General features: G+C 35.4%; 1 protein-coding gene across 18 annotated transcripts in view; it reads left to right on the top strand.

Annotated features, from left to right (window-relative positions):
• Positions 1-16,565, top strand: part of DLG1 (discs large MAGUK scaffold protein 1) — a 318,440-nt gene that overhangs the window by 107,221 nt on the left and 194,654 nt on the right. Inside the window, exon 1 of one of the 18 annotated variants that reach the window (XM_073231862.1) lies at positions 14,815-15,561. The exons of 13 other annotated variants lie outside the window; for them this stretch is intronic. In XM_073231862.1, the coding sequence (XP_073087963.1) occupies positions 15,328-15,561 (234 nt within the window). In that variant the 5' untranslated portion in view covers positions 14,815-15,327. Of the gene's footprint in view, positions 1-14,814; positions 15,562-16,565 lie in introns of those variants that run through there. 4 more of the 18 variants (XM_036998242.2, XM_073231864.1, XM_036998254.2 and 1 more) reach the window with 4 other exon arrangements.

Genomic DNA, 16,565 nt, shown 5'->3' with positions numbered 1-16,565 from the left:
AGTAAAACTTAACCAGGGTTTTGTAATTCTCTTTGAGGGTTGATTTCGCATTATTGGTTAGTGCCATTCAGATTTCCTACTATAGTTTTGCTAGGTTATTTTTTTCTGGAAATCATTTCACATTTCAAAATATTCTTTATCCTGTTTTTTAATAATATTTATAGTATATTTAGGTGTGGGCTCTTTTTTCATTCCTAATATTGTTTATTTTTGTCTTGTTTTGTTTTTTTCCATGATCATTCTTGCCAAAGGATGGTCAGTTTCAAGGATGTTCTTTTCAAAGAACCATGGCTTCTATAAGTGTCCCTTCCCCCATGTGCTGCCTCTCCCACCTTCCCTGTTTTCATACTCACATATATACATACACATGTTTATGTTCCTGTATAAATATTGGCCTACCTATCAATTAAAGATTTATCTTGAATATTGCAGATCACTTAAAGCAATCTGATCTTCCCTTGTGAGACTGAATGAGAGAGAGACACAGAGAAAAATACAGTTGGCTGTTAGTGACAGAAACAGTTCTCCTTTTATCTTTTCCCTTTTCTCCTCTTATCCTATTTTTTCTCCTGCTTTCTTTGAGTTTATTTTGTTCATTGTTTTGTTCTGTTTTGTCTTAGTTTTTCAAGTTGTTTGCTTATTGCATTATCAGCCATTTCTTAATAGTATTTGAGTTTGCAGATTTTCTTTTAAATAGCACTTTAATTATATCCCACAAGTTTTAATGTGCAACTTTTTTATCATCCAACATTTATGTCTTTAAGTTATATTTTCTCAGCTCATTTTTCCTTATCACTTATTACTTATTCTGCTTCTCTTTAATGTTTATCCTAGAAATTTTAATATACATGTTTAACTTACAAATTCTAAAGTAAATAAAAGCCTTATATCCTCATTCTGAATAACATAAGGACCTTAAAACACTTGAATTCTAAGTGCTCCCCCCTGCTTTATGTGCTGTTCTTGGCAACCTGTTTTCTCTTGACTTGATTAATATAATCTCTTTCTTTAGTCAAAAACCCTTCCAGGTATGTATAATAATCTTATTTCTGATGTTTTGAATTTCTGGTCATTCTGAGTGTTATAAATTATCCAGATGTAGTTTGTACATACCCAATTTCTTAGTTTTTTGGTGGTTATTTTGGTAGTTTACTCCCATATATATGCAGGCTCTGACACAAGCAGACATTTAAACAGTGAGCCAGCAAGCATAAAGTACTTTGTATAGCCTCTTCTTTAACTATGATAAAGCCTCAGCTCTTTCTTGTTGCATAAAATGCTCACTCTAGGCAAATAAAACAATATTCCAGAGATAAGATTTTGTTAACCAGAATTTCCAGACATTTTAGGAATTAAACCTGAAGTGCTATCCCTAAGGGTATAGGCCTCTTCAGTGTCTTGTTTCCCTTATGTAAGGGTAGATAGTGTCTCTTAATTATTTTAACCAATCCGTATAACTGGAATACAATGGATTTCACCAGTGGAAGCCCACTTCATTCATTATGATAATTGGGAAAGTGTTTGGTGTTGATCGAAGATTAGTATAACAAAAATCTTAGAGTAGCCATTTCTAATAAGACCTTTTTAATTACCTGCTAGCTGATCAGTCTGGAAATGTGAATTCCTCATCAGAACATCTGACTGCTCATAGATGAATGGTTCTTAACTGTGGCTGGACATTGGCATCACCAAAGGAGGTTTAAAAACTGTCGAGTGTCACCTCAGAGATTCTGATTTACTTGGTCTGTATAGTACAGTGTGGACTTTGGGATTTCTACAAGACTCTTCAGGTGTTTCTAGTGTATAGCCACAGTTGAGAAGTACTGCACTAGACCCTACTTTAATTGAACCACCATACACCTACTTCTTCACTTGTCTCTGTGGAGGTATTTTAAAGCAAATTTCTGACTTGATCTCTTTAATCCTCACTCTGCAATGATGTTTAAAAATATTTCCAGTTATTGAGAGAAAAAGCATTATTTTATAAGATTCTCATGTGTTCCTATAGTCTAATTTATGTTTTTCCCTAATTTCCTCATCATAAGAGAATGAAGTCAATTGTGCTTGATTCTTTTAGTTTCTGCTTTAAAAATTCTCTTCTTCTTTTCATACACTAATTACTACATGATAAAGCATTATATCCTCCACAGCATTTTGAAGACAAATTTGACAGAGGCTTTTATTTAAAGGAGTATATTATTGAGATTAAAATATCCTTTAAACACTTTTTTCACATTTTATCTTTTTGAAATTGTTGTATGTCTTATAGTTGCTGGTGTTTTACTGTTCTCTTAGTGAAGTGACATTTTGAGTATTTGTATGCCAACCTTTGTTGGCACACTTTGGTAAGATCAAGAAAGTAGAGGCATCAAAGGACCTTAAAGTATCATGGTCATTAGAAAAAGATGGCGGCATAAAAAGTGAGGCAGAAATCTCCTCCCAAAACCACATATAATATGAAAACACAGCAAATACAACTAATCATAAAAAAGTGACCAGAAAGAAGATTGCAACAGCCAGCCTACATCTGGAGGGGGGAAAAAAGACAAAACAGATCTCACAGAAAAGGGTTAAGTACCAAAGCTTTGATCTGGCAGGACCCAAGCCCTCTCCCAACCCCAGCTCACTGGTGGGAGGAAGAGAAACAGAGCAGGGAGGGAGTAGAAGCCAAGCACTGCTAAATACCCAGCCCTGGAGATTACTCCAGGAGCAAAAACCCACATTGCATGGTGCTCTGGGGATTAGAGGGGTTGGAAAGCAAAGACAGGTCAAATACTTGGAGAGGCTGAGATTTCAGCCACTTGTGGAGAACAGGTTCCCACAACCAGCTGCTCTGGGAGAAAAGAAAGGCAGGCACTTTGAAAGACTTCCCAACAGTTAGAGGGCTGTTAAAGGGTCAAGGATTAAGTAGAGCTTGCTGCTCCGGAGAAAGGACAGGTGGACAAAATTGTCCTGGCACCCTCAGCCCAGTAGGTTGGGAACTTTCAGGAGTTTCAGGTACTCCATCCCCCTGGTTGGCAGCACAGCCCTGAGGACCACCACCATAGTATGCATCCTGCCGCTCCTTCCTCCCGCTGAAAACTGCTCACAAACCTGCTGTCCCCACCATTGCAACAGGCCAGCCCTGCCTGGTATGGGGTCAGCTATGGGGGCTTAACCGAGGGGTTGCTCCCTGCATGCTTGGCTCACTGGCCCTGAGAGTGGAGGCAGGCACTGGAGCCACTCACCTGCAACCCCTGCAGTCACTCCAGGTGCTAGGCACCTCCAAAGAGTAGATCTTCTGGGCACTAGAGGGCACCGCCTATACCAAGCTAGTATTCCACAATATCCAGTAGGATTATGAGAAGGCAGAAGAACCTTGTTCAATCCAGAATCCCTCAAATATCAGAAAGAGGGCTCAATGAAATGGAATCACCAATCTTCCTGAAAAATATTTCAAAATAAAAACCATAAACATGCTAACAGAGCTACAAAAAATATTCAAGATCTAAGGGATGAGTTCAGTAGAGAGATAGACACTTTGCGCAAAGTACAGTATCTGAAATGAAACATACATTGGAGGGATTGAAAAGCAAGATTAGATTAGGTAGAGGAGACAGTAAGTGGAATAGAAATTAGAGAAAAGGAATACAAAGAAGCTGACTCAGAGAGAGAAAAAAGATCTCTAGGAATGAGAGAATAATAAGACAACTCTCTGACCAATCCAAATGGAACAATATTCACCTTATAAGGGTACGAGAAGAAGAAGAAGAGAGAAAAAGATAGAAAGTGTCTTTGAAGAAATAATTGCTGACAATTTCCCCAGTCTGGAGAAGGAAATAGTCTCTCAGGCCATGAAGTGCACAGATCTCCCAACAAAAGAAACCCAAGGAAGACAACACCAAAACATATAGTAATTAAAATGACAAAGATCAAGGACAAGGATAGAGTATTAAAAGCAGCCAGAAAGAAAAAAGATCACTTACAAAGGAAAACCCAACAGGCTGTCATCAGACTTTTCAGCAGAAACCTCACAGGCCAGAAGGGAGTGGCATGATGTATTTAATGCAGTGAAACAGAAGGCGGTCAACCAAGAATACTCTGCCTGGCAAGATTACCACTTAAATTTAAAAGAGGGATTAAACAATTTCCAGGTAAGCAAAAGATGAGGGAACTTACCTCCTACAAACCATCTCTACAGTGTATTTTAAAGGAACTGCTCTAGGTGGAAGTGCTCCTAAACCTAATAAGTTGTCACCAGAGAAAATAACATCACAGTAAAGGAAGTACATCAATTAATCACTTAGCAAATGCAAAATTAAATCAGCTACCCTCAAAATCAGTCAAGGGATTGCAAAGAATACAGAATATGACACCTAACATAAAAAGTAGAGAAGGAAGAAAAAGAAGGGAAGAGAAAAAAAGGATCTTTAAGTTGTGTTTATAATAGCATAATAAGTGAGTTAAGCTAGACTGTTAGATAGTAAAGAAGCTATCCTTGAACCTTTGGTAACCCCAAATCCAAAGCCTGCAATGGCAATAAGTACGTATCTATTTTTGATAATCACCCTAAATGTATATGGAATGAATGCACCAATCAAAAGACATAGAGTCGTATAATGGATAAAAAAGCAAGACCCATCTATATGCTGCTTACAAGAGACTCACTTCAAACCCAGAGACATACACAGACTAAAAGTGAAGAGATGGAAAAAGATATTCCATGCAAATAATAGGGAGAAAAAAGCAGGAGTTGCAGTAATTGTATCATATTAAATAGACTTCGAAACAAAGAAAGTATCAGGAGACAATGAAGGACATTATATAATGGTAAAGAGGCTAGTCCAACAAAAAGAAATTACTATTATAAGTATCTATTCACCCAACATAGGAGCACCCAAATATGTGAAACAAATACTAACAATTAATGGGGGAAATACAGTGCAATGCATTCATTTTAGGAAACTTCAACACACCACTCACTCCAAAGGACAGATCAACCAGACAGAAAATAAGTAAGGAGACAGAGGCACTGACAACATATTGGAACAGATGGACCTAACGAACATCTACAGAACACTCCATCCAAAAGCAACAGGATACACATTCTTCTCAAGTGCCCATGGAACATTTTCAAGAATAGATCACATACTAAGCCACAAAAAGAGCCTCAGTAAATTAAAAAAGATTGAAATTGTACCAACAGCTTCTCAGACAACAAAGGTTATGAAACTAAAAATAAATAGTGCAAAGAAAACAAAAAGGCTCACAAACACATGGAGGGTTGACAACATGCTCCTAAATAATCAATGGATCAATGACCAAATTAAAACAGAGATCAAGCAATATATGGAGACAAATGACAACAAAACTCAACACTGCAAAATCTGTGGTATGCAGTGAAGGCTGTGTAAGAGGGAAGTATATTGCCATACAGGCATACCTCAGGAAAGAAGAACAATCCCATATGAATAGTCTGGTCTCACAATTAATGAAACTAGAAAAAGAACAACAAATGAGGCCCAAAGTCAGTAGAAGGAGGGACATAATAAAGAGCAGAGCAGAAATAACTAAAATCTAAAAGAATAAAAAAATAGAATCAATGAAAGCAGGAGCTGGTTCTTCAAGAAAATAAAATAGATAAACCTTTATCAAGACTTATCAAGAAAAAAAGAGAGCCTACACACACAGAATCAAATGAGAAAGGAAAAATCACTACAGACACCACAGAAATACAAAGAATTGTTAGATCATACTATGAAAAATTATATGCTAACAAATTGTATAATCTAGAAGGAATGGACAACTTCCTGGAGAAATACAATTTTCCAAGGCTGACCCAAGAAGAAACAGAAAATCTGAACAGACCAATTACTGATAGTGAAATTGAATCAGTAATCAAAAAACTACCCATGAATAAAACCCCCAGACCACATGGCTTCCCCACTGAATTTTATTAGACATTTAGAGAAGACATAATACCCATCCTCCTTAAAGATTTCCAAAAAGTAAGAGGGAGAAATACTTCCAGACTCATTCTATGAAGCCCACATCACTCTAATACCAAAACCAGGCAAAGACACCACAAAAAAAGGAAATTACAGACCAATATCCCTGATGAACATAGATGCAAAAATACTCAACAAAATATTAGCAAACAGAATTTAAAAATACATCAAAAAGATCATCCATCATGATCAAGTAGGATTTATTCCAGGGATGCAAGGATGGTGCATTATTTGAAAATTGATCACCATCCACTACATCAACAAAAAGGACAAAAATCACATGATCATCTCCATATAGATGAGAATTTGACAGAATTCAACATCCTTTCATGATAAAAATCTCAATAAAATGGGTATGGAGGGCAAGTACCTCAACATAATAAAGGCCATATATGACACACCCACAGCCAACATCATACTTAACAGTGAGAAGCTGAAAGCTTTTCCTCTTAAGATGGGGAACAAGACAAGGATGTTCACTTTCCCCACTTTGATTCAACATAGTACTGGAGGGCCTAGTCATGGCAATCAGACAACACACAGAAATAAAAGTCATCCAGATCAGTAAGGAACAAGTTAAATAAGGAACAAGTTAAACTGTCACTGCATAAAAAACCTAAAGAATCCACTCCAAAACTACTCGTAATAATAACTGAATTCAGCAAAGTTGCAGGATACAAAATTAATACCCAGAAATCGGTTGCATTCCTATATACTATCGATGAACTAACAGAAAGAGAAATCAGGAAAACAATTCCATTTATAATTGCATGTAAACGAATAAAATATCTAGAAATAAACCTAACCAAGGAGGTGAAAGACCTATACCCTGAAAACTATAAGACAGTCTTGAGAGAAATCAAAAAAGACACCAACAAATGGAAATACATCCCATGCTTATGGATAGGAAGAATTAATATTGTCAAAATGGCCATACTGCCTAAAGCAATCTACAGATTCAGTGCAATCTCTATCAAAATACCGACAGCATACTAAAACTAGAATAAAAAGTTCTCAGATTCATATGGAACCACCGAAGACTCCGAATAGCCAAAGCAATCCTGAGAAGGAAGAAGAAAGTGGGGAGATTACACTCCCCAGCTTCAAGCTCTACTACAAAGCCACAGTATCAAGACAATTTGGTACTGGCACAAGAACAGATCCATAGACCAGTAGAACAGAGTAGAGAGTCCAGATAGAAACCCAAGCATATATGGTCAATTAATATACGATAAAGGAGCCATAGATATACAATGGGGAAATGACAGCCTCTTCAACAACTGGTGTTGGCAAAACTGGACTGCTACATGTAAGAGAATGAAACTGGATTAGTTGAGTAAACTCAAAATGGATCAAAGATCTGAATGTAAGTCAGGAAACCATAAAACTCTTAGGAGAAAACCTAGCAAAAATCTCTTGGATATAAACATGAGTAGCTTTTTCCCCAGGCAAGGGAAACAAAAGGAAAAATGAACAAATGGGATCACATCAAACTAAAAAGCTTCTGTACAGTAGAAGGACACCATCAGCAGAACAAAAAGGCATCGTACAGTATGGGAGAATATATTTGTAAACAACATCCGATAAGGGGTTAACATCCAAAATATATAAAGAACTCACACGCCTCAACACCCAAAAAGCAAATAACCCGATTAAAAAATGGGTAGAGGATCTGAACAGACACTTCTTAAAGGAAGAAATTCATATGGCTAACAAGCACATGAAAAGATGCTCCATATCGCTAATTATCAGGGAAATGCAAATCAACACCACAATGACATATCACCTCACACCAGTTAGGATGGCCAACATATCCAGCAGACAAGGAACAACAAATTCTGGCGAGTATGTGGAGAGAGGGACACCATCATACACTGTTGGTGGGAATGTAAATTAGTTCAACCATTGTGGAAAGCAATATGGAGTTCCTCAAAAAACTAAAAATAGAAATACCATTTAACTCAGCAATTCCACTCCTAGGAATTTACCCAAAGAAAACAAGATCCCAGATTCAAAAAGACCCGTGTACCCCTATGTTTATTGCAGCACTATTTACAGTAGCCAGACACGGAAGCAACATAAGTACCCATCACATAAGTGTCCATCGGTAGATGAATGGGTAAAGAAGAGGTGGTACATATAAATAATGGAACATTATTCAGCCATAAGAAGTAAACAAATCCTACCATTTGCAACAACATGGATGGAGCCAGAGGGTATTATGCTTAGTGAAATAAGCCAGGCAAAGAGAAAGTACCAAATGATTTCACTCATTTGTGGAGTGTAACAACAAAGCAAAAACTGCAGGAACAAAAACAGCAGCAGACTCACAGACCTCAAGAAGGGACAAGCAGTTACCAAAGAGGAAGGGGGTGTGGAGGGCGTGAGAGAAAGGAGGGAGAAGTGGATTAAAGGGTATTATGGTATAATACCTCACACATAATGTGTGAGGGGGTAGCACAGGAAAGGCAGTATAGCACAGAGAAGACAAGTAGTGACTCTATAGCATCTTACTATGGTGATGGACAGTGACTGTAAGGGGGTATGTTGGGGGTGGGACTTGATAATAGGGATGAATGTAGTAACCACAATGTTGCTCATGTGAAACCTTCATAAGATTTTATATCAATGATACCTTAATAAAAAATAAATAAAAATAAAGTACTATGGTCATAATAGCTTTCAGATAGAGCCATATACGCCATCGGAAATAGTAAATGGTGCTTCGTAGTATTCTGAAGTTTGTAGTAGTGTAAAGTAAATAACAATATCTCTATTGAAAAACAACTGAAAATCAGTCCATTCCTGTACGCCATTCTCTTGTGCTTTTTCAGCTTCTGGGTTTTTTTTTGTTTTTTTTTTTAGGTATTAGCATTCGTCTCTGAAAGAGTTATAAATAAGCTTCTGGTGCTGTTAGGTATAGTAATTGGGACTCCCTTCCCCCTTTCCCCACCCCTGGCTTGCTGGCTTTCTGATTTTTATCTGGGTGCTGAGTAGTTAAGGATTTTCATTCCATTCCCAGAAGAAATTATTCAACTTTTCTTTCATCTGTTTCTAAATCACACTTTACTTTTTTAAAAATGTTTTTACCTAATATAAACTTGTTATACACAGTTTCTTTCCGATGTTAAATTTTTTAACACTTGATCCATAATATTACGGAGTATATTTGCACCATTATTTGATGAACACTTCTTGTCTTTTGCCATTTTGTAATTTATATTTTTGGTAGATTTTGTAAAGAAGGCTACAGTGAATAATCTTTGGACATAAAAAGTGTTTGGGTTATTGCCTTAGGATGGATTTCCAGAAGTCAAATTGCTGATTGAGAAGCATATGAACTTTAAGTTCTTGAAATTTTTTGACAGACTGTATTCTGATAAAACTGTAATTTAACAATTATTAAGGCTGCTCAGTTAGGAGAATTTATTCCTACTTCTCCTATCTCATGCATAGGTTCTTGTGGTACAAACCTCGTAAATAATGATTTGAGGAGTGAGATAGAATAAAGTAGGATAATAGCAGAATGGTTAGATTTTCTTTGACTTTCTCTTAGAAAACCAAAATTCTTAAAAATAACCTTCTTTTGACATAAAAGGACAATTTTAATTTAAAAAATTGTTTTAAAAGCCAGAACAAATGTTTTAGGAAGCTTGTAGAAGTATATTTTATTTTAAATAATGTAGTCAGTTATCAATTATCAGCCTCCTTTTAAAACAAAGTAGTATAAGGAGCTTTTCCACTTTCATAGTATTGCAGTTTGGAACAAAGCCAGCAACTATTATACTATACATAGAACTCAGTGTATGAATTATTTCTGTAACTTAAAAAATATCTTTGAATAGTAGTGATTTGCTAAGTAGAATGTAAATTAGGCACTGCTTTATTCTTTACAGTTCTTACAAAAGCTAACAGTATAAAATTCAGATTTAATAGGTGCTTTAAAAATCAACTGCTGGAGTATTAGTTTCACTTATGAAACAATACATTTAGCAAACATTAAACATTTAGTCTGTGTTAGTAACTTTGTTAGACTTCAGTGATTAATATTTTTTTGGAGAGAGAATTATAACAGTATGATATAACATGAAAAAATAAAGACAAAAAATTAAAGTTTTAGACTATCCTGAAAAAGAAAGTTGACATCTGGACAAGGTGTTGAAGGATATGTACAACATACCAATTCAAAGAAGGCAGTTACTGGGAAAAATAAGTACAATAGAAGGGAGATAATCAGAGGAAACTAAACATGCAGGAAAGTTCATGATGTTGTTGCTAATGCTTAGGGAGCTTCTTAAATGAGGATAAGGTGTGAAGGACTTTGATCCTGAGCTAATGAGGGGCCCTTGAAAAGGTTTGCTACTATGAAATGTGTGCTACTATGAAACGTGCTGTGAAATAATCTATCACATTCTTGTGTTGTTAGTGTTGATTCTCATTACTGAAATGATGAATGAAATAAGATAGTGATTGAAAGCTATGTCATTCAGGCCTTAGCCTAAAGTCATTGTGATTTAAGGCTGAAGGGGAAATGTTCTTGCTGGTCCTGGGTAGTTCCAAGAAATAAATTGGTAATGTAATAAAGAAAACTGTTAATGTGGAAAGAAAGCACATACTGGGTGAATTTTTGTGGTATAAAATAATCTTTAAAGTAAAAAGTTTAGATTTTAAGCAGTTATAAATATAGTAGAGAACAGTGTCAAGATTCTTAAACTGAAAATTAGCTACAAATAAGGGAAAATGGAAAGTAAAACAAATAAACAAAACCCCAGCCTTTTCAAAATAGACTTAAATCTAGATGAAGTGACAAGGAGGGCAATAGTTGCATTGCTTAGTGTGGGGTGTTGCTGTGATCGAGGAAACAAAATAATTCATATTTTGCTTTTGTCTTCACTGACAGGGAAAATTATGTTTAATAATGTGCAGTTAATATAGTCAAGAGGGACTTGAAATCAAAGGTAGAATGGGGTGTGAAAGCAGGCAATTATATTAACTGAGTATATCTCCTAGTCTAGACACATTTCATCCAGTAGTATTGAGAATACTATCTAATGAAATTACCAGCAGCAGTTGGTAGTTTTTCAAATATTGTAAGAAATGGAGGTAGCAGAAGAATGGACATAAGTAAATATATGCCTGTTGAACTAAATGCTACAGGAATAGAATTATTTCCCATTTTGAGTATATAATGGGTCCTTTTTGAAATCAGCCTTGTTTTCACATCTCTGGAACATAAATTGCTTTTGAATTTTATCTTATTTTTGGATGGCCCTGGTTAAGGTGAGCATATAGTTCACATACAGTTTGACCACTAGATGGTGCTCATACAGAAGAGATCTGTGTGTATATATATATATGATCCAAGTTTTTCTAGATAAATAAACCTATGTTAACAGTCTTGTCAATTCAGTCTTGTCCTAGAAAAAAACTCCTAGAAGAAAACATAGGCAGTAAGCTATTTGATACAGATTTTGGTGATGATTTTTTTAATCTGGCACCAAAAGCAAAAGCAACAGAAGCAAAAATAAACAAGAGAAGCTACAACATCAAATTAAAAGGGTTCTGCCCAGCAAAAAGGCAGCTTATTAAATAGGAAAAAATTACTGCAAATCACATATCTGATAAGGGGCTAATACCCAAAATATATGAAGAACTCATACAACTGAATATCGAAATAACGAACAATCTGATTAAAAAATGACAGAAGATCTGAATAGACATTTTTCCAAAGAAGATGTTCAGATGGCTAACAGGTGCATTATAAGAAGTTCAACATCATTAATCATCAGGGAAATGGAAATCAAAACCACAAGGAGATAACACCTCCACCTGTCAGAATGGCTATTATCAAAAAGATAAATAACAAGTGTTGACAAGGATGTGGAGGAAAGGGACCCAACCCCTCATGCACTGTTGGTGGGAATGTAAATTGGTGCAGCCACTACAGAAAACAGTATGGAGGTTCCTCAAAAAATTAAAAATAGAACTAACACATGATCCAGCGGTTCCATTTATGAACATTTATTAGAAGAAAATGAAAACACTGATTTTAAAAGATATGTGTGCTCCCATGTTCATTGCAGCATTATTTACAACAGCCAAAATATGGAAACAAAGTGTCCATCAGTAGATGAATGGATAAAGAAGTACATATATACAATGGGATATTATTCAGCCACTAAAAAGAATGAAATGTTGTCACTTGTAACAATGTGGATAGACCTGAATGGCATTATGCCCTAAATCAGAGAAAGACAAATACCATATGATCTCTCTTATAAGTAGAGAACAGATTGGTGGTTGCAGGAGGTGGGGGGTGGAGGGGGAGCGAGAACTGGGTGAACAGTTTTTTAGTTTAAGTTTTTAAAAAATACTGTATGGACATATGTTTTGAAAATTAATAGACCAAATCATAAAGGTCAAAAGGTTAAGAAAAATACCTGTTATGTTGCATTTATAGTACATTAGCTCTGTAGTTACTTAGTAATTTTTTCTTTGTATTTTAGAGTTTCAATATTGCTTTCCCCGTCATCTTTCACCAATACTATTTAATCCTTGCCTTTGTTGCTGTACCTGAAGATTTCTGTGTTTATTTGTGAGTTTGGAAAGGGTTACAAATAAGTGAGGGCCTATCAACTGTCTTTACTTCCATTTACCATTAAAATAAACATTAATGAGTAAAATTTTTCAGTCACCAATTTTTCATAATCATATTTTAGGTTATGTAATAATCCATTAAAATGGATGTACCTAGTTAAGCTAGCTCCTATTATTTAGAGTTCTATTACAGATAATACTGTCGGTTGGGTTAAAAAAAATAATACAATAAAATATGTCAGTTCTTTATGTATCATATTAAAATGTTAGTAATGACTCTTCTGGGTGATTTAGACATTGTGTATTTTTTTAAATTCATTATTTTAAATAGACTTTCCAAGTTCTATAAGGAACTTGAATTCTACATGAATTGGGCTGTTCTAGAGCAGAGATCTGTGAGTTGGTTGCCTTCTGCCTCCCAATCAACTCATGAAACTGAGTGTGATTTAGGTATGTACACATGGTTTTCTATTCATATAAGTTCTTGTAGCTCGTGTCTACGGCTATACCACCCTGAACAAGCCCAGTCTCATCTAAACTCTTGTAGCTCAGGTAATGGGACATTTTAGTAAAGAAACTTTTCTCAAAACCCAAAAGTTGCTTTCTTGATGTCAGTGGATTTCAGTAGGAAAACTATACATTGAGAAGTATTTCTTCCCTGTACTCAGGGGATATGTAGGGTGGAGTGGTCTATCAAATTTAGATTGTTCCCAAGCTCTTTTGCTCTCTAGCATAAGAAATCTATGTACGTGAACAGCTTCTTAGTCTGTGTTGTTATTGTTTACAAACTTGAGTAGGAAATATACATTTCATATTTGTGTTCAATATCCTCATACACACCAAAATAACAGCCTGTATCAACTCTAGGGTTCACCCTTCCCCGGATTTTCATCAGACATGGATCAAGGCACATATTTTAGGGCCAAACCAATTACTATAAGCATTTATATAAACCACACTAATCAATTATTTATTAAGTACCCGGTCTATATATTTTTTTCACTAGGTTTCATGTTTTCCTTTCTTATGAGAGACTTCCTTGTTCTCTGTCTACCATTAGTGTTTTCCTCTGTTCCCCTACTCACAAATGGATAGGACAATCTATCTAGGGCCACAAAATTTCCAGCTACCGTCTACACAGTCTTTGGGAAGAAGCACCAAACTTTTGTGCTCTAATCTCTGTCACAAACCGTCTTTCTCCCTAGAGTCCCACATGACTCTCAACCTTTGTTGGGCAGGTATCTGTACCTTAGGAATGGAATCATAGAGACATTACTAGCATCTTTTCTTGCTGAATCAGGATTTGCAGTGACCTTGCAGTTGTCATTTGCCAATGTTACTACTTCCCAGCGTTTAGGTGGTTCTGATAAGCATATAGTAAGCAGGATTTTGTCAGTCCACATCTGAAAGAATATCTATGACTGAGGTTGGGACTTAGCATGTTCTTTTATCAACTTAAAAATTGAATTAATCAACCATTAGGAAATTATCAATAGCATTTTTACTCATACATTGTTTTCAAATGATCATACTGTATACTGTATTATGTACTAATACAGCATAGTTAAGAGGACAGAATTAAACTTGAAAGAGTCACTTAGGGCATTTTTATTAATGAAAATTCCCAGATCCTCCTTAATCCTAAAAGTTATGATGGGGAGGGGATACCAGTATGCCTTTTTAACCAGAACCCTAAGTGATTCTTAGGTGGACTACTATGTTGAGAAACACTGACCTAGATAGTAGATATTAGAAAATGTCTGTCAACCAAGCAGTATTATTTTGTGAGCCGTGTTATTAATTATGTACTGTTGGAGAAAACATGTTTCACTGGTTATAAAACAAAAAATTTACCTTTAATTCTTTGGCATTTTTACAAATTCATAACTTATGTTTATCATATATGAGAGATGATGCCAATAATTAAAAAATCTTTTTTTTATCACAAAAGTTCCCGAAGCCAAATACTTATTTTGCTAATTAATCTGTTCTGTCTCCAGACTCAATTATCAAAGCATTAAAAATATTACATAAAATGATCATGCTGCATTACAAAAGGACTTACCTCTGTCATTAGATCCTCAGAGTTTAGTGTAAATAGTGCCTTTAAGAAGTTTACTACCAGTGCTAATTAATGTAAGCTCCTTTCTGATGGAGAAATTTATATGTGAATAACAGGGCTCCTTTGAAATTACTTTAAACAAGCAGAAAGAGTCCTCTTATATTTTCAAATTCATATTTATTTAAGCAGTGGAGATGACATTGGATTTTGCTATAGACTGTGATTAAAATTTAGTCATCCAAGATTTCTCCACCCAGTGTGCTGTATCAGGCGGCCCCAGAGGGTCTTGGCAGTCCCGTGTTTATAACATCCTTTACCTGCTAATCGACCTCACTTCCTGGATTTCAGTCTATGTAGTTACCAGCTAACAAAAGAACAGCTTTTGATTCCTGCAGATGCTGGTGAAAAAATAATCATGAGAAAGAAATCCACCTTATGCCGTCTCTTTTGTCTGCAAATATAAATTCAGCTTTCATACAGCTAGCAGGTACAGAGGGAGGATACAAGCTCTTTCAAGGGAAGATATTACAGAGAAAATGAACATCGCTTCTCAAGGTTTTTATTTTCCCTGCTCTTAAGTGATGCTGCTGTAATTCTAGCTGCAGTTTTTACCGATCATTCACCACTCAGCAGCTGGTAGAGAAGTAAGACTGCTTGGCAGCCACCTGCAGGGCTGCAGAGATGAATTACATTTTCGGGAACAACACACTTCTGTACTCTCGCGCCAGTCGAGGAGGCAATACTAGCTCTAGCCATGGCTCAGTAGGCCCAAAGCAGAAACACTGGGCAAAAAAAGGCTCATCAGATGAACTGCAAGCTGAGCCAGAACCTTCACGCTGGCAGCAGATAGTTGCATTTTTCACTCGAAGACACAGCTTTATTGACTGCATCTCGGTAGCCACCAGCTCCACCCAGGTAACATACCACTTGTTGAAATTATTTTCTGTATATTTTGGTTCACGTTTGTTTTGCAAAGATGTGTTAGTGTAGATTTCTTATTAAATAAGTAAAGCGTTAGGCAATGAAACCTTGGATGTGCAGAAATGTGTGTTTTCAGTCTATCTATGCAGGTCTTTAGCACAAAAGGGGAAACAAAAAATACTTTCCTTTTGCTCTTATGTAATGCCAGATGAAACAGTCTCAGATTCTGTTGAATGACTTCTCTAAAATATAGCCATTGATAAATAAATTAAAATGTATATTAGTAATGCTTGTCTCCTCATTTTTGCCTGTGTAAATGCTGTTAAGTATGATGTTTAACCAAATAAAATATCTGTTTAGCTTTGTCATTTGATAACCTTAAGGAGATTGTTATGATAAAGAAACCAAGATAATTTGAAATACTTTTAATTTCTAGTGTTTTGAAAATAGATTAAATTGAATACAGTTGGTATTATTATATATACTTATATCTTAAAGTGATACTAAATTATGGTTTATTCAAGGAATTTAATGAATCCTCCCATTTCTATAAGTACATATTATTGAGGGTTAATTTAAAAGCAGTAAACTTGTGTAATTGAATAATTATAGGAATTTTTTTCAGATATTCAATAGCCAGTTTAAAGAGATGAACAAGTACTAATGTCTCCTAAATTAAAAAAAAAATCACATAAAACCACTTGTTTTTGAGGAAATGAGTATTGGAAATAGGAAAATATAAAATTAGTAATTATTTGAGTGAAATACCTATTTGGTATTAAAGGAAAGCTGAGTGAACATTCATAGTTTAAAATACTTTTTAATAGAATTCATTCATCATCAGTAAAAATAAAACGATAGTCTAAAACAGGAGAGAATGACTTTTTCCTTAAATATCAGTAATTTTTAAATTAAAATATACATACACATCTTAGTGTCTATTTAAATAAATTCCTTTAAAATCATTTTTTAATACCATAGTAAGTATAAACTGTCAA

The sequence above is a fragment of the Manis javanica genome, chromosome 3 (genome assembly GCF_040802235.1).
Source record: "Manis javanica isolate MJ-LG chromosome 3, MJ_LKY, whole genome shotgun sequence".
Taxonomy (NCBI): Eukaryota; Metazoa; Chordata; class Mammalia; order Pholidota; family Manidae; genus Manis; species Manis javanica.
The sequence above is the reverse complement of the archived record's forward strand: the minus strand, read 5'-3'. Positions and strand labels throughout refer to the sequence as shown.